Source organism: Osmia bicornis, chromosome 3, assembly GCF_907164935.1.
Source record: "Osmia bicornis bicornis chromosome 3, iOsmBic2.1, whole genome shotgun sequence".
Classification (NCBI taxonomy): domain Eukaryota; kingdom Metazoa; phylum Arthropoda; class Insecta; order Hymenoptera; family Megachilidae; genus Osmia; species Osmia bicornis.
This window is the reverse complement of record NC_060218.1, coordinates 8,041,226-8,060,889: the sequence shown is the minus strand read 5'-3', so window position 1 is coordinate 8,060,889 and position 19,664 is coordinate 8,041,226. Positions and strand designations below refer to the sequence as shown.

The following is a 19,664-nucleotide window of genomic DNA, read 5'->3' as shown; positions in this document are numbered from 1 at the left end:
TTAATAAAAGGTGTCAACGAAAACTGTTGTCTGGAATTAAAACAAACATCGACGGTGTTGTTACGCCGGACCGCAACGTTTATTCAGACAGATGATCGGAAATTCGCGACACACGATAGCCCAGTAAATTGTGCGATCGTGTTCCCTGATTTGAACGCATCGTTCACGAATTGACGCGAATTAACCGGATGGCATTTGTCTATCAACGACCGCCTCCAGTGAATTTCACCGTGAAACTCTGAATGTTCTCGGATAATCCCCCGTCGATAGTTGCCGGTTGACAGTGGATCGAGGCGACGAGTTAACGTGTAATATTAATTAACAACCATTCAAAACAACGTATCGCACTTTGCTTTCGACGCGAAACAATTGGTGATCATTTAATTAATAGCCGACAAAGACGGTGGCTCTTTGCCCCGTGGCGCTTTCGAAGCCATATAATTTCGAATTAACGCGCTCGTAACAATGAAAACGACGAACGGTCCTGACGTTTATTAGTGAGTAAATATCGAGAAAAATCGAGAACGGAACAAATGGGTGATCAATTGATTTCTCGTCTCGATCTGCTCGATCACCGATTAATACCGCGGCTGGTTCCGAATTGCGGATCGTCGTACCCTTCGGCATTGATCGAAACGAGGGAATTTCTGGTCTGGGGAAAAAACATTTAAACTCAATTACGACACTCGGAACGCGAAATATTCGAACCGTTGCGCGTCCAGATTCGTTTACCCGATTTTATGGTATAACACAGGGCTTACCGAATGGAAACGGTCGTAGACTCTCCACGCTGGAGTAATATGTTCGAAATGAAATTTTGAAGCGAGTTGAATCGTTATTCGAGAGTAAAGTTGTTCGTTTATGCAGTATAGTGTGCTTAGTTAAATTTACTCTGCTCTCAATCCTCCGTTTCCATGTACGTTTCAATTTACGGTGGTCAAGATGGTATTTTTATGAGAAACTAGCCTCGCTACGTCGAGTCAGAGGTTTTTCCTTTGTTTCAATGTCAGCGGATGAAAATCCAATTTTCTTTCTTTCTCAATAATAGGATTATTATTACAAATTACAAATTTTATTTTACTATAAAAGATACTTTTCTTTCCGAGCATAATTTGATGTCTCTCGAAAAACGGGACCACGCGATGTTTACATCGTAAATATACCTAGTGTAGGTGTTCGTTGAAACTCCATCGGTCGATCTCCACCCCCGTTACATAAACATAACTGTGAGTCCCGGAATAAATCACTGAAACGCAGCGCGATTCGAGAGAGAAACAACGCGGTCAGGAGCGGAAAAGGGGACCTGAAAATCGCGTCAAGACGGATGGGGTTGGTTTCGGGGACATGGAAGTTCTTTCTGACCGGAAACTAGCTTTATCTCTCGACTTCACGCGCGAAGAGGGTCGTCGACCCTTCTGGTACTCGCGTATTTTCAAATTTCGACAGTGGCAAAATTAAGATTTAATGCATGGATCGAACTTTCTTGTATCGAGTTTCGTCTTTTGATATTTTAAAGGGTTGAAAATGTGTTGGCAGGACATCGAAACGTTCGATTTGGAGGATTTCAAGTATAACAGCGTGAACATGACTGCGTTTCGTCTGGTGGACCTCGAGGAACCAAAGGTGGCGGAAGTTCTCCGACAGATGGAACGCTTCCAGGTCGGCTTCCAGCCGATTGGCCACGCGATCCTCAACAAAACCGGAGTTATCCAGGTTGGTGGAAAGTTCATGTAACTGTGGGGTATGCCCGGTTACGGAAGTCGCTGTTATCGCGGAACCCCCTGAAACTCGTTGGTCGTTGCTTGTTGCAACGGAAAACGATTTTCTCTGTTTCCATCAACGATCGAGCGAACTTTCCTCGAGAAGAACCCTATACTCGACATTCTTTCTTATCGTTCCTAAGTGAAATCTTTTTGCGAATTTTAACCATCGCACGTGACGTCCTTACAAAACAGGATACAAACAATTCAACCAGAGCTAGAGTATGAGGATCGTTGAGAGGAATTTGTTTATTTATTTTATAACGAGTATGAAATTAAATCCTCTCGTTAAATATGTACATTCTTCTCCATTTGTATTCCAGACAGCTGCATTAATCCGTTTAATGCGCGAAATAATCGCATTTATTATAACATTGGTCATTAACAAAACTGTAATTTATAAGCGATTTAATGAATCGCAGTTTGCTATAAAATCAAGCTATTAAATTTTCAAATAGTCTTTTTATAATAATAAAATCAGAAATCAGGAGTATCATTTATAAACCAGAAAAAAATTTGTTTCTCTGTAAATTACAGTTAAAAATATAAGAAAATTTACAAAATAAAGAAACTCACAAAATAACACAAATCATTTCTAAAATATTAGGTTTCAAAGAATAGTACCTCAGAGAAAAGGCTACTACAGGTTCTATTATTATTTTTTTATTTTTTATGTTCAATTTATTTATATTAAATTCATATGCAATTGTGAATATATTACTATTTAATAAAGAGTATGATATTAGAAGGCTTGAAACGAAGCATCGCGTGAAAATAATATGAACGAGAGAAAACATTGTCAACATCCTACGTCTAGTCAGTGCTTTGTCAGCATTTCAGTAATTAAGCCAGTTTTAGACGTGACGGAAGCTGCAGAGTAATTAAGACAGCTTGATCGAGCGCACTCGAAGCACGGCCCAATTTCTTTTCAAGAGCCCCTAACAACCATGAACGCTTGATTTCTTCATCGATGAACGATGATTATTTTTTTCGATGCATACATTGTTCAGTTTATTGTTTTCAAATTGTTTTATTAACACTTTTTATCATTTTCAAAATTCATTAACCGTATCTCTCTAACAATAATTTAAGCTTTCCAATAATATTAATAAATTTATCGACGAGTTCCTTTAGTTTTCCCTTAATTATTCGATTATTTTTGAATTTATGGTGTCGATCACTGGTATCCGACGTGGTATTCGAACGATGGAAAATCTCGTCGTGAAGCAAAAGCTTTAGATCAAAATCTGATTACACAACACGGACATGCACATGTACACACAAATTAATCACAGGTAGCTAGATTAATTACGTGTATCGACGTTGTCGCTAACCGTGTTTGATCGACAGGAGGTCAAACGCTTTCTCACCCAAGGGGAAACGTATGTTTCAGGCAGAACCAGCTTTGGTGTACGACAGCGTGCAGGTTTTCGCGCACGGTTTGGCGGCATTGGACCGCAGCCATGAGCTGAGGCTCGCTAATTTATCGTGCGAGAAAGAGAAACCATGGGACGACGGTCTTTCTCTCTACAACTACATTAACGCCGTACGTACGTTCTATAATTTTTCATTACCGAGACAGGCAGCTTGTAAGGAAAGCCTCGATAGTCGAGGCGAAAGCAATTCGACGAAGAAATCGAGCTAGAAACTTTATTACCCCGATACAAACCGCGAATAAAAGTAGAAAAAGGAAAGTTGAAAAAGAGAGTGTTAGAAGAATTTCAATTTTATCGAAACAGTTTCCTCGGGAATAAGTTTCTCGGATAAACTTATGAAGATTGATACACGAGAAGTGGCGAGTCATCGTCTGGAAAAAAACGCATCATTTAAAAAACAAAAAAACAAAAAAAAACGAAGAAAACTTTCGAACGTTTTAGCGAGTAATTAAAAGAAAATATCATCACTCTTTCAATATCTGTTTTTCTCTACTATTTGCTTTTCGCGGAACACACGATCGTTTCAATTAACAAATTCAATTAACGAACTGAGAAACACTTTTCGTGCAATTCAACGATAAAGCACTTCCTGGTTTTCCCTTTCCATCAGTCTTTTACGAAATAAGAATATTATATAATATAAAAGGATAGTTTTAGTGTATTTATCAATTTCATCGTTCGAAATTAAACATGTTTGTCGCTTTATTAATTAAACTCTGCTTCATGCTTTTTGGCATCGTGCGTCGCCGACTTTCCGGACGGATCCTTGTTATCTTTAAGGAAGCATTCGAGGACTCTTGGTGTATATTGAAAATCATATAAGAAAAATTTCTAGATTCTCATTTCGCTAATTTTAAGAAACCAAGATTAATAGTCATAGCTCCCAAAGTTCGAAGCCTAAATACCATGCGTCGCCGACTCTCCGGACAATTATTTGCTATTTATAGAGAAGAACAGTGTATTGTCGAATAGGTGTCGTATATTTCACCAATAGATTACAACAATACATTGCCAGGTGCTTTACGAGTGAAGCTTCTTTAACGAGCAATCGATTCGGACAACAAAACATGTTACATAACGATACCTCCAGTTTCTGCCACCCTCCTCGGTAATTTACGAAGCAATTTTTCCGAAGCCGTTAAATTGTCCTGGTTTTTTACTTCCACGCCCTCGTAAACGTCGTTTCGATCGTTCGATGTTACTTTGAAGTTTACGAGCGCAAAAATAGAGAAGTTATTTCGGGCTGATTGCGCGCATTGAAAATTTAACTGTCACCGAGGCTTGAGTTCAGAAATTGGGGTTAATTAGTTGGTATCGGAGATCGGATTAGCTGACATCATTTATACGAGTGTTATCAGATAGGAGATTCATTTCGTGGCTTTGATCGACATTAATATTCAGAACCTAACCGTTTCCCATTCACTGATATCTTCTGAAATAATTTCTATATGTATAAAAATAGCTTATTCAGGCAACCGGACCAGGAATTTTTGAAACAATTTAAGATGTATAATAATTAAACGGAAAACACTGTCGCAATCCAGCGTGGCGCTTTCCAATTTTCCTTAAGTACTTCTTCAATACTTCGCTTTCGTTGGTAGCAACGTAACTCTTATTGAAGGTACTAGCAACACCGTGAGAAAGTAATCAAGAAGCAAGGAAGTTTCTTACTTTAAACGACGGTATTTAAGCCGGATATCGTTCAAAACGCACAGCTTGCAAGCACAACAATGATTTACGATCTTTTTGCGTCCGGTATAAGCAAGAAACGGAGACTCGTTGCAGACGTTGATCCCTTAACAATTTCACTCCGTTTAATTGCATTCTATTCCGCGAGTAAGAAACGAATTTATGATGTATCGTGTTTCCCTTCTCCGGAGAAGAAAAGAGATTTCAAAGTTCAAAAAACATGCTTCAAATAAAACTATAATTCTCCGCTGTTCTTGTCGTCTCTCTTTTTAAGTCTGTTTCCACCGCTTTGCAAGTGGATGCTACGTTTACCTTTTTTCCCTGAAAAAAATATAACATAAACACGGTAAACGGAAGGAAATTTTGTGATGTCAGAAAAACGATTCTGTCGGACGAACGCGCGGAGTTCGTATCCGCTTCAGATTACGAGCAGGTTATTCGTTTTACGCTATTTCACGGGAAAAGACTAGCCGTCCGCGTCTGTTGTGTATCGACACTCGATAAACTCGATGGAACGTTCTTTCGAAACAACGTGACGATCTATCTCTGGCTAGCAAACACCGAACGGTTACGCGGACGAAGAAAATCACTCGATGGAAATACGGTTTCACCTTGTTTGCCAACATCTATATCGTCGGCCCGGTAACACGCTACACGCGGCAATAAAAAAAACAAGGGAGATCCTCGAAATTTTGTAAATAAAACGCCGATCGTTTCGATTAAATCACGCGCGATACGTGATACCGGAAACGTTTGTCGAGTAAACGCGATGAAATATCTGGGAGCACTGCTAGTGATATTAACGACGAACTGAAGTGATAAAATATTTAATATTTAATATTTAATTTTCCATTCTAATCGTATTTGATCAGCTGTTCTTTATCGCTTCCTTCTGATAAGAATTAAATAATTTTCAAATTATAATTAACGAAGTAGATTAGAAACGAATCAGACAGAGAGAAATATTTCTAAGCCTCTGTCTCGGTAGAATAGTGTCTAATATAAAAATATAGAAAATTAGTATAGAAATGTAGCAACCACCACTCCTTTACCTCCTATTTCCATTTAATAAATGTTAAATTTCGTTGTAATTAAGAAGCTACGCGATATCTAGCCAATAATATGCAGCAGATGTACAGGTTTAGATGCATGTAATGCACCGCAGGATGCACTAATGCAAATGTCATGTTATACCTAATGCAACGATGCTTTTCACGCCTAAAGGTAGCGAGAAAGAAAAAAGGTAACATAGAAGCTGGAGGGTGAAAGAGAAGGAAATCATGGATATTCCACCGAATAGCTAGGGTCTTCCTCGAAGTGGGAGCATCCAGATTGGTAGGCGTCCAACGATAAGCCGCAAACGTGCGCGGAGAGACGGAGAAGCAAAGCAACGTTGACACATGAATAATTGAACAGCGTATTTAGCAAATAGCTGCAGAGAATGGATCGCTTCTGTCCTCCATGTCCTCGGGACTATCTTTCTTCAGTTCGCATCTTTACCCTCGTTCTATTCGCGGTACATCCTATACATATATTTTTTCTTGAATTTCTTATCTGAACTTGTATAGCAAGTCACTTAATGTCCTTTCATATTTTCTGCTTGGTTTATAGAGTGAGAATGTTAGTATTGGGTATAAAGGAAGAAAAACTTTAAGGCTAATGAAAATGATTCCAGTTATTACGGAATGTCGATAAAATTTAGAATCCTTCTTCTTCTTCCTTTTCTAATTAGTCGACTGAATTCTGCTCAATGTTCGGAAAATCATAAACCACGTTTCGTTGAACAACTTCATTCCGTAATTTCAAATTTATTTTCCATGTACGTCTCGAAAACTTTTACGAACTATTCCGAGTCCTTTCGCGATTTCCTTTGTCTCGTTTCTTTCATCCCCCTGCGAGCCAACTTTCCCGCCCCAAACCACTCTACGCGACTATATTTTTGACCAAAACTGGACGCAACCGTCCGATTGTCCTCCTTTTTCATCTTCCTTTCTCCGTACTTTCTTTTTTCTTACTTCGCTTCATTTTCAGACATCCGAGCTGCCTTGTTCGTAACTCAAATCATCTTGGTCGTTAGTTGCTTAAATTCCACGCTGTTCTTCTCTAGCTAGACGCTAATAACACGTTCTAAAGCTCATAAGGAGCTCGGCTCACGTTCCATTTGTGGACAAGACTGGCAGCTGGGTTTATTAAGCGAATATTGCTCCAACTTTCCGCCGAGTTCGACGCCTCTACCTTGTTCCAAAGACAAGGGACTCGCTAACTTCCGGTCAAGTGGTTGAAATTCACGATGCAACCTCGAGTTACAGAGTTCGTGACTGAGAATCGCCTTTGATAAGGAAATGGCATCTTCTGCTAACACGTGAAATTAAATCAAACCATAAGCTTAACAACTTTTAAAATGTACCATTTTTTGTATTATTTTATAAAGCAATAGGAATGTTTCAAAATATGTATGTACGTGGGAATAATATATTAAAGTGTAATAGGGGCACGGGTCAAAAAGCAATGCAGCACACGTTGTGCATAATTCATCGACAAAATCAGTGTGTCGTTCAGTTTCGAGCTATGTTCATCGATTAATGAACTACAGTACACATATTCTGCATAAATTAAACGCTTTCCTTGACAAATGAACCGAAAATTTAGCGACCGGATGGCCAGAAATAACTGCTACATCGTGCGATGCAGTACAAACATTTCCGAAATATCGAGTGAATTGAAACCATTGTTTCCATAGATGTTTTGAAAACAAATAAAATTGATAATATTCAATCATTTGATAACAATTACGCACCAATAATTTCTTCCCGTGAAATTTAACCGCCCACTTCGGTCAGTGATTAAATTATTTTTTCTTTTTTTCTCTGTAATTTACTGAACATAATATTTGACATTTTATTTGCACGGACAATTTCCCGGTGCGCGCAGGCAATGAAAATTCACGAAAAATCTGCTGTTCGACTATGTTGTCTGTTTTTAATTGTTGCATGGGTGTCTACAATTCGCGATAGAGAAAAAAATACAAGAGACAATAGGAAACAAAACCACAGAAATATCGAAATTGTTGTCCATTGGGCTGGTCAGTGGAAATTTTGAAAAGCAAGGGATTTGGGTTACACACTGACGGCTAGGAAACTCGCGCTGTCCACTTCATGAAAACAACAACCGGAGGATATAATCGGTCACAATCTGGAGAACTCTGACGATGTCTTTTGTGAAACAGGACATTGTACATTAGATAAACCATAGTTTCAAATTGAAAACTGTAAAAGAATTTTTTGCAGTTCTATTTTGTTCTATTTTTTGAAAATAAAGAATCTTCTAATTTATTTATTTTCAATGAAAACGTAAATTTTCATCCACAAGAGTTGATTAATATTCCAAAGAACACTGTTATCGGATGATTTCTATTATCAAAATGACATCGCGAGTATCCGAGAGTGAAATACAATCTTTCAAATTAGTTTGAACTATTCCTTTTTTCTCTTCAGGTAATTGCTTAAGTTTGGCTACAGAAATTTCCTACTCAGTTGAATTTATATCTTGGCAGACAACTCTGCTTGCAATCTAAACTTTCTTTCCGGAACAACAAGTTCATTTGTACATAGTATTAGTAGGATTCTAATTGAAACGACGCCAAATGAAGCGTATTAAACTAGCGATATACCTTTTACGTTCGAAGGTTTTCTAATGGAAGGAAAAATTCCGAATAATTTTAACGGGATCTATTTCCGTATCTGATAATTGGACGGTGAAAAATAATATTATTCGTGGATCAGATCGAGCTGGAATTTAGGTTTACGAACATTTCTGTTCGCAGGCAGGCTTACACGGGCTAACCGGACATATCGAGTTCAACGAAGGAAAGCGGAACAATTTCAAGCTGGACTTGCTGAAATTGAAAAAAGAAGAGCTAGTGAAGGTGGGAGAATGGAAGCCTGGTTCCGGAGTGAACGTGACTGACGTTGGGGCTTTTTATGAGACAACCGCCACTAATATTACCCTGGTCGTTATGACGAGAGAGGTAATTAACGCCTCTTATCACCTTTCTTATAAAACAAGCAGTGTTTCTTCGAATTGTTTCTATCAAAGTATTTCCTTCAACAATTTCCTTCTCGAAAATATATTTAGGTATTTTTATGGATCATACCCTTGGTAATATCAGCAATTCGTCTTTGTAACTTTGTTGCCGAAAAATGCTCCATTTCTTCTCGTCATCAATCACAGGAGGCTTCCATTTAACATCCGATTACACGTTCCCAATGCAGCTAGCCTCTCAAATCATCCGAAAGAAACTAATTTCACTCGATTCCACGTCAAAGGTTGGTGAACGTCAACCGAGATACGAAGCAGCTCCCGTCATCTCCATTTTCCAAGATGAAAGGCTCCGACGTCGGTGGAAAGAGAGAGGAAGCATCCAACTTGGAAGCTTCTAGCTCGAGCTCTCGCGTTAAGGCGTTCGATGATTGCGCATTGCTCTCCATCGTGTTTCATATCGTTCCTTCTTATCACGGAATAAGAAATCTTTTTTCTTTCTCTTCTTCGTTCCTTTCAGATAAAAAGAGTGAAATACCCGCCGTCTGTTCGAGCAGCTCTCCTTCTATCCGTCTGATTTTTAGCAGTAATCCATCAAAGGTACCTTTGATCCTTGTTCGCAGGAAAAACCTTACGTGATGGTGAAGGAGGACAAGAATCTGACCGGAAACGCGAGATTCGAAGGGTTTTGCATCGATTTGCTCAAGTGGATCGCTGGTCAAGTCGGGTTCCAATACGCCATAAGAGTGGTACCCGATCACATGTATGGCGTTTACGACCCGGAAACCAAAGAATGGAACGGAATCGTCCGGGAACTGATGGAGAAGGTAAGAGATTGCGTCTTATGGAATATGCTTGTGGAACCTTTTTTCAACACCTCCGATTTCAACCCTTAAACGATGTAAGCTGAGGTCAATCATGGTTCAATTAAAATGAAATGACACTTTGAAAAACTAATATTTAAATCTAAAATGAAATTTAAATTGTTGCCAATAAAATTGAATGACAGTATTTTTCTATATTCGCTGAAAATTCAAATAGAACTCACAATGAGAAATGGATGTTCGTTTCAAAGAAATTGCATATTTTAATGGGGAAAAAGGATAAACAGGAAGGAGAAACGGTGACAAGGGAGGAGGTCGAGGACAATTTTATATGCAAAGCAGCGAACCGATGCTGTTGCAGTAAATCCATCACGACTAGAATTTCATTATGCATACCTCGAGCCAACGACGAGCACCTAATTTAGCGTTTCCTAACGGACGTTAACGTACACCGGATATTCCGATTCATAGAGGACGTGCAGGTGTTACCAGGTAACATCTGAATTGTAAAAAGATGCGGTTATTAAATCGAAATCTGATGTTGGAGACTGCTCGAACGATATTGGATAATTGATGAAGCATCCTGTGCCACCATCGGGTTCGATCAAGAAGATATTAAGATCCTATTCTTGAAAATAATTCAATTCCCAATAAATTGAAAGAAAATGAATTTTTCACTGCAATTTCAAATATAAACGTGAACTTTTCAACATGCACGGTAATATGAAAAATAAACGTTCGATGGAAAGCGTTCCAATGAGCTCTGAAAGTAAAGGAGTAAATAAATACGTGGAACCTGTCAGAGGAAAAGTAATTAAAACAGCGTTGAGCCCCGGAAAACATTACGTTTGATGTATTAAACCAGCTGGCGAAGGTGAAACGAGGAAAAAGGTAAGAATAAAAACATTGATGGAAATGGTACCGTTCGCTCATTCAATGTGGAAAAGCATAGAAGAATTGAATGTACCAGGTAGGAATTAAATAATGAATGGAAAAAAAAAGAAAATGAACGACTAAACTCATTGTTAGTTTCCTTCTATAATTTGAAACACCTTCGTTAACTCGAGTTTCGTTGATTTTTATTATGTTCCCACCAAGTTTTAATTCATTGTTACATTGTTTTCAATTCAAGTGGCTATAGAAATAATTTAATAATGTAGTAAAATTATTTCCATAAAGAAATTAAAAAGCAAAGATGATACGGTCCTTCGTGAAATACATTGAAATATTGACTTGGACAAATGTGAGCCGGTATCAACTGGACGGTGGTTAAATATACAAGAGGGAAAAATCTGCAGCAAGAAAGAAATGAGGAAGCTGAATTTTCAGCAGAAAACTGATGAGTCGAGATCCTTGGAGACGCAGAGGTTGCGGATCGCTGTCGGCGGATTCGTGTTCCGCGCGACTAAACCCGCAACTCCGACACGGGTAACCGGCGAATTCCGAAGATCAGCGATTTATAAAAGATGCAAAGCAATCTGTCCCTTGTGAAAGGGTGTGCCCGACTTAACCCAGAAACTGGTGGAACCGTAAGCGGATCGTCCCGAAGGAAAGACGTCACCGACGGTGACCTAGCGTGTATCCCCAATACGACCCCTTATAAAACATGCACCCGTTATTTTGCAGAGCAAACATTCGCCAAGCTTGACGCGATACTTAAAAATTTTTCACATCTTTAAAAATAAAAAAGAAACGATGGAAATACTGTTACTCTACGTTTGAAAGTTTCAATAAATTCAATCTGGTTTGTCAAGTGCAATTGCATTTATGAAAAACCGCAGCTCGTCTAAATTTCATGAAACACTCTATCCATTGTTTCATCCTGAATAGAGTGGACAAAGCTAGCCGCTTAACGAATTCAAAGCTTTTCCACTCTAAATTCCCACATGATCGTGCAAAAAATCCTCTGATTTGAAATCTTCTATTCTTTGCTTCACAGAGAGCGGACCTGGCTGTCGCATCCATGACGATAAACTATGCACGAGAAAGCGTGATTGATTTCACCAAACCGTTTATGAATCTCGGTATCGGGATTCTGTTTAAGGTGAGTCGCTGTTATCGTTCGTTATTTCATCGATATTTATAAAAATTTGTACGCTTCTAATTCAGAATTCACGAAAATTTCTGTGAAAATTTCTAAATTAAAATGATGCAGTTGCAAAGATAAAATTCGAAGAAAATTCCTTAATTTCAATGGTTGAAAATTTGTAGAAGATGAAAATTAAAAGTTGATATTTCAATTCCGCATTTGCTTGAGAAACAACGAGCCGTGGAAAAGAATAAAAAGGAAATTCTCGATGAAATGAAACACAGGTAGAGAGTGTAGAAAAATGTTCTCGCAAAAGTACCGTCGTTCGACGGGAAAGCGTCACGGGATCCGTTTTAATTAAAATCGTAGCGTAACGTAATTTAGGTGCCCTCCAGCCAACCAACGCGTTTGTTCTCCTTCATGAACCCGTTGGCCGTCGAGATCTGGTTATACGTGCTGGCCGCGTATATGCTGGTAAGCTTCACCCTGTTCGTCATGGCACGATTCAGCCCGTACGAGTGGAACAATCCGCACCCATGCCTCGCGGAAAGCGACGTGGTCGAGAACCAGTTCAACGTCAGCAACAGCTTTTGGTTTATCACTGGCACGTTCCTCAGACAGGGCAGTGGGCTCAACCCCAAGGTACACTCAACGAGGTGCTCCGCCACTGGACTATTTCTTTCGTTCGATTCCTTTCCTTCGTATCCATTTCACTTATTTCATTTCCCTCATACATTTTATTTAAATTTATAGATTCCTTTTTATAGTATCACAGAACCTACCGATAGGATTCTGATAATTAAATTAGCAATTGTAATATTTACAAATATTCATATTTAAATTATAATATAATTCCTTTGCATTACGAAGACCGTAATTCCAAATGTAAACTCGACACAATGGAATCTACAAATTCCTCGATCTCCCTAAACCTTTCACGGTTCTCTGAATTTGCACAAAGGTCAGTTTCACGATCCATCTCTAATAATCCTGTTCCTAGAATTGGTGTCCGTTCTTCCGAGAACAGTTCGACGGACAGTAAAGCAAGCAAGCAACTAAAGCAAATCAGAAGCTGTCACGCTGGTCGTCGCCGTCGTCGTCGTCGTCGTTGTTGAGAACAGACAATTCGAAACTGTCCGCTCGAGATGGCATCACGTTGTCCGGATTCCTCTAGATTTATAACCTAAATCGTGCTCTAGTTTCGACGTTACCTCGTCCGGAAGAAGAAGAAAAAAGGAACGAAAGAATAAAGGAAACCGTCTAGCGGCTGAACTCGTCATGCGTTCATAGCTATTGTGTTTCCGTTCCTGACGGGCTAAAGAATAGCGAGGAATCATGATTCCAGCGGGATAAAGAACCGTCTTTTTCAACTGTATCCCAAACTGTTCTTCTGTAAATTCTTACGCGCGAATAAATGATACGAGAAACGAGAACTCGGCTCGAAGAATCATCAAGGATACCGCTATAGATATCACCGCGAAATTTTAATGAATTCTTTAACAAATAGGTGCTAACGATGGTTCAACAGGTGTGCAGAAAAAAAAAGAAAAAATGTTGGAGAGTGATGGTGTTGATGATATGGAAATACGTATAATTGCTTCAGGTATCCGGTCGAATACCATCGAGATTGTTCTCGTTCATGAACCCTCTTGCCGTGGAGATCTGGTTGTCCATGCTGGGCGCTTACGTGATGGTGTCACTGACCATTTGGATAGTGGCAAGGTTCTCTCCTTACGAATGGATCGAACCGTTGCCTTGCCCCAGCTGCAAGTGTGCTCTCCAGGTAGGCTCTCGTCGAGTGGTGGAAATCTATCATAGTAACAAATAATTGTTGTGAAACTAGTAAACCTTGAATTTTCGCACCACTTGGCGGGGGTCGTGATTGTCATCAGGGTGGTCACGTGAGCGCCTTGGACCCTGACAGCGACGACATTCCTCTGCCAAGAACCGTCAACGAGTTCACCCTGGCCAACAGCTTCTGGTTTACGGTCGGCACGCTTATGCAACAGGGCAGCGACCTCAACCCCAAGGTAAAACGTGTCACCACAGAGTCGGCATTTAAACAAAACAATAATACAACTTTGAAATAATTATGTGAAAAACAACTCGTTGGATTTCGTTCGTTATTATTTGAATAGTAAGGTACCGTATACAGTTATTTACCCTTTTCCTAGAATAATAGAAAATATAAAGCACTGCGTTTTTTAAATATAATAAATTACAATTCTATTCGGAATTAACCGTTTAAACAAAAGAAAATAGTATGAAATAGAAAATTAAATTAAAATTGTGGCTCTCTCCGTGGTCCGCGCACCGAAACGCTTTATATTGTATTATTTACTTTTTTAGGAGAAGGACCAATCATTGTATAGAGGCTAACAAGTGTATACGTTACTCTATAAATCAATTCTATGATTTTCCTATTAAATGATACAATTACTGTGAATAAAAGCGGCGTATCAATGGAAGGACGGGCAAAAGTGTAACAATCGGGTCAGTAACGATATCGCTGGACCATAAAGCGACTTGTACCTCGTAACGATATTATTCGCCGTAAAGGAGGCCGTTTAAAACGAGCTCGTGAAATTTCGGTGTTGTCATAAAGGTCCGTACGTGCGAACCCGTCCCCGTATTCGCTTAACTGCATCCACAGAGCAGCCACGGTTCGTTTTATTCGCCAAACAATCACAGAAACAACGCACCTCTTTCTTTCCCCTTCTTCTTTTTCATCTTTTTTACCGCCCACTCCTTTTCTTTATAGATTTTTTCATTTCCTTCCACGTTTTCCAGCAGAAACAAGCTTTTCTCATTTTTAATCACCACCGTCAGGGTGATTCAGCCCACGAAACGCGTAACTACACGTTCGCAAATCTGTCGGTTTTCCTTCGGCCGTGTGAAACGGGATATCCGTCGCCAGATAGAGTGAACAGTCGATGAAACTTTGTCAGCCGCGATATTTTGCGGGAAATGAGGAATGGAAGAGACGACGTATTGTGAGCAATTTCCTCGCCGATCCTGTGCATTTTATGGCGTCGGTTTTTCATCATTGATCCTTGCCGCGTACTTGTAACATCCTTTAAAACTGTATCGAGTTTCATCGGGGAAAATAGAAAAAGCAGACCCATCACTTGAGTGGAAATAATTATATCGCCACTTTCCCTGGGAAAACCTAATGTACTCACTTAGTCATAATTTAAATTATAGATTTTATTGGGGTACTCAAAAATTAATAATGCCGTGACGCGTAGATCTACTTATTATCAGATAATGTTCTTTTGAGCATACTTCTATTATTTAATGAAAAGTCTCGTTTATATTTCTGTCCGACTCTTGCGATATCTTCAATAAAAATTTCTTAAAGAACATTCGTAATCTAAAAGCATTCAAACGCGAATCATTATTCAGACTGCAATATCAAGTTGAATTCACCATAATAGTGCTTTTAGAAGGTTCTTAAGAGATCGCGAAGCAAAGAAAGCCTTCCTCCACTTTATGCCTTATTTTCTCGGTTATTTCCCCTTGGATCGCGGGGATACGATGTTTCGTTATTGAGGACTTTTCAAAAGGAACGAAATCCATCGAACGCGAACCATAAAAATCGCGAAGGAAACGAAATCCAACGAGGTAACGCGTTTCCCTTTCGAGAAACGACGTGTAAACCTAGGTAACACTATATTTTTCAAGCACCATATGAGTACATCGTGCAACTCAATCCATACAATTGAATACCATCAGCGAATAAAAAAAAGGAAATAAAGATCCGTCACGGGTTGTTTCCAAAGAAAAGAGGAATACTTGTAGCAGTAGATATTGAAATACCGTCGAAATCCTCCGGTTTTAGGGACGTAAAAACGATCGATGCATTTCCATAGATCGCATGTCACCCCTGCATGCACATAACAGCCAAGCACCTTCTTCTATTTCGTTAACCCCCTTTTCCGTTTTGCATTTTCACTTTGATAGAAAAAAAGAAGGTCATCGATCAAACGCCTGCTTGAAACAGATTTCGCTAACTTGACTTGAATTCTGACGTGCCATTTTCGTGATAACGACAGGAGGATGGATAGTAAATTCTTTCATAGATCGATTTCATGCATGGATAATAGTTTGTTTTAAAGTTTAGAGAATTTCACACGTGACGATCAGGTATAATGTATAGGAAATGATAAATATATTAAAGTGTACTTTGTGTAAGATCTTACCTTACAGCTCTCCCCTTAGTAGATGATTAGATTAATTACACTGATTTTACACATCAGCGCTTCCTTTGAGAGACGAGAATAATAACGCTGAAAGACTTTGATAATTAATAAATAGAGAAAAGAAAAATATAACGTTATTAGTATTAAAGCTGGAATTTGAAAATCAACTATCTATGTCTTTAATAGTTAGAATTCCAATACTGACGTGTTCATTTTCATTGCGGCAATCAACGCGTTAATAATCCGTGTAATTATGTGTATCATTCTATACACAGCTATTTCTACTATGTGGTAATTACTTCGGTCATTCAGATGTGCAGTTTACGACCCCTCAGTGACTCACAGGAAATGAACTGTGTCGAAAAGCTGCTACAGTTCAATAAATTTATCTTCTATAGAAAATTAACACTTTTGTTATTGAACTACGAATGTTTACGCCTATCAATTTTCTATACCAATTCGCAGTTTGTTCATCGCGTAGCTCACACCGAACCTAATCCATTCCTTCAGAATGTATCAATGTATTCCTTAATTAAATACCATCGCAATTTAATTAATCCTTCTCCTCTAAAGTTTAGAATTTCACGCGCTGCCAGCTGCGATAATATTTTGCCGAAGGTGAGAAAGCTCTTTCTAACGGTACAAAGTTAACACCTGTACAGCATATGGTGCTAGCCGGCTCTGGTGGCATGTATATGTACATGCGGGGTTGTCGTTGCGAACTTTACGGGAACCTAGCCTTCACTAGGGAAAATGCCACTTTAAAAGAAGGAGATCCTGTATCTTTGATACAGCATTAAATTAAAATTAAATTAGTATCTCCAAAATTATTGTTCTATTTTCCCTATTTTCCCTAAGGAAGCCAATTCTACTGAATACTATACCCACTTTCACACAAAAGCCGAAGATTCTCGGTAAATTTCACGAGGATCTTCGGCGTATCACTTGTGAAAGCTTGGACGAGCGGACTTGCGATCTTCCCAGCACAAAGGAGTGTACGAGAGTGTACGAATTTCGGGAAAATGCTCCTCGAACCTCATTATACCTCCACCTTAGATCCCGATTGAACACGCGGCAAGTGATTTCCTCGCGAAGAAACCATTTACCGCGATATGAATAAATAACAGCTGGAGTGGAAAAGTGTTCGCGAAGCAATTCCTTCTCTGACACGGTTGACACTATTTTTCCAACAGCTCATCCACGCGTACGTCTTATCTACAATTGCAAAATGCTCTTATTTGACAAAGAATATTTGACTAGAAATGATGATAAGATTTCGTTTGAAATTTGGGAGAAGATGGATCGTAACTTCCATTTTAGATGATCGAATTTAATTTCTGAAGTATTCAATTGAATTTTAAGAATTTTAACCCTTTGACTGCTATGGAAGCATATATGCGTCAGGTGAAAGCTATCGGTGCAGACTATAGTTTATTAATTGATGTTGTTGCAGACATCCTAATTATAATCAAATAAAAACTATCAACGCATATTACTAATTACACGCCATATTTTATCAGATTATATTAATGTGATAAAACACTGAAAATGAACAAAAAAAAAAGAAAAAATAAACTGAAAAATGAAATTCAATAAAAAGAAAAATGATAAATGTTATTGTAGGAAATAAAAGACGTATTCCAGAATATTCTGGATTCCACTGCTGTGGGCAGGGGGGTCGCAAGTTTCCCCATTTAGGGGTGGCGTACTATAGGGACTTTACATCGGTCCCTTTTTGCCCACCGAAAATTATCAGCCACGCGCGTATACGCACCATTTTTCAAATCTCTTCTCATTCGCGCCGTACGTTACTTCACACATTCGCCGTTCTTTTTCTTCTGTTTCTTATCCTTACTTTTACTTCATACTGCCTCGCTCGCTCCATTACAACCCCCTTTTAGTCGCCTTTTACGACAGGCAGGGGATACCGTGGCCGTATTCTGATCCCCCCCGAGCCACAGGGGTTATGATAGTTTTATTCATTTACAGTTTATGATTACTTTAGGCACCTAGAATTAATAAAACCTATATTATTGAACGTTCAAGTCTAAAGTACTCGTTGTTAGCAGTCAAAGGGTGTCAAAGACTGTCGAATCAATCAGAAATCCTTTAAATTTTTCTCATAGAACATCTTTTATACGAATTCTTGTAATTACGGATCCTTTTCCTTAAACGACCAGCCTTTTGCTGAACTTGACAGAGATTCGAAGAAATTATTCAGAAATATAGTCGTCAGTCGGTAATCGGTTCGACGATCGGCTCTCACCGACCCGTTAATGGATCGAAATATGCCATTAGCGGGCTGAAGTCGCATCAACGAGACCGCATATTGCATTCTTCGATCCGTCTAGTGGAATGTAGCCGAGACACGGAGCCCCCGGGGGGTCTTAAATCGTCTCTCGGCCTCGATGCTTCACCGACGTGGTTTCAATTGATCGTCGAAGCTCTTTATGGGCTTCCGGCACGGGAGATGCGGAATCGAAGCAACATTTATGAGAAAGCTGATTGTCCGGCAAACATCCTCTGCTCGAATGAGTGTATACCTTCTATGCTACTTTCGTTACCTCGTGATCCGTGATTCCCCGCTGTATTTCAGACTTATTCGAATTATCACTCGAGTTAACGATGTCACAGAAAGGAATTGCTTGCGAAACATATGTATATATCGGTTCTAGTTAATTCAAGAGAGTATTGATCGTTATCAGGCAACTAGCACGAGAATCGTGGGCGGAATCTGGTGGTTCTTCACCCTGATCATCATCTCCTCTTACACGGCGAATTTAGCGGCTTTCTTAACAGTGGAGAGGATGATAACGCCGATCGAAAACGCGGCCGATCTTGCTGAGCAAACCGAGATCGCTTACGGCACTTTGGAGGGTGGCAGTACGATGACCTTTTTCAGAGTAAGTAATTTTCAACAGTTTATTCATTTACGTTGGAACAGTATTATATTATACTTTTAACAAATACCGATCGAATGTAATTTTGAAAGACCATTCTTAGAACATGATTCGCAAGAGTCAACCAGAACTGGTTACATTCTGTTGAAACAAAGTTGGTAAATAACGAGAGTTGTCGGATATATGACGAGAGTCTTCTACTCGTGGGAAGTTGGTTTCAAGAAATGGTCGAAATATAAGCGGAGTTACGTGGAATAAGAAGTTAGAAACTCTCTGCTTTCTTAAAACAGATGGTTGAAGAAGTTTCCCTGAAGATTTAGATAATTCAAAGGTTACTCCTCCCGTTGGCACATGCAAATTTCACGAATAATTACGAAGGAAAGCTAAAGAAAATTTTCACGATAATATGTAAATATAAAGAGGGAAGAATTTGTTTAATGCGGTTAATGTTTCAACCCCGTTGACGTTTTATATTTCGCCAAAGGAGAGGGTGAAATTTTACTGAATATTCCCTGCACGCCTTTCGAATATTTCAACGAGCGCCATGCGACTATGTATCCGCGGCTCATCCGGAATATTAAAACCATAAACTACCGGTTGCAATCGGTCCTGCAACAAATTTGACTAATTATGCCGGTGAAACGTGCAAGCCGATTTTCATAACGTTCATATATAGAAAACGTGAAAACCCCCTTGTTCAATTTCCGACAATCCTCTGAACGCGAACTCTTATCGTTATTAAATTTCAATGTTCGTTTCAGCAGTGTGTTACTGTTACATTGGTAT

The 19,664-nt window shown here is 39.1% G+C and overlaps 1 protein-coding gene across 2 annotated transcripts in view; it reads left to right on the top strand.

Moving 5' to 3' along the window:
* LOC114876731 (glutamate receptor ionotropic, kainate 2) overlaps positions 1 to 19,664 on the top strand; it is a 98,780-nt gene that overhangs the window by 70,077 nt on the left and 9,039 nt on the right. For both annotated transcript variants that reach the window (XM_029188519.2, XM_046285114.1), the window contains exons 7-13: positions 1,537 to 1,713; positions 3,154 to 3,306; positions 8,709 to 8,912; positions 9,547 to 9,750; positions 11,687 to 11,791; positions 12,161 to 12,418; positions 18,684 to 18,881. In XM_029188519.2, coding sequence (XP_029044352.2) covers positions 1,537 to 1,713; positions 3,154 to 3,306; positions 8,709 to 8,912; positions 9,547 to 9,750; positions 11,687 to 11,791; positions 12,161 to 12,418; positions 18,684 to 18,881 — 1,299 coding nt within the window. The remainder of the gene's footprint in view (positions 1 to 1,536; positions 1,714 to 3,153; positions 3,307 to 8,708; positions 8,913 to 9,546; positions 9,751 to 11,686; positions 11,792 to 12,160; positions 12,419 to 18,683; positions 18,882 to 19,664) is intronic.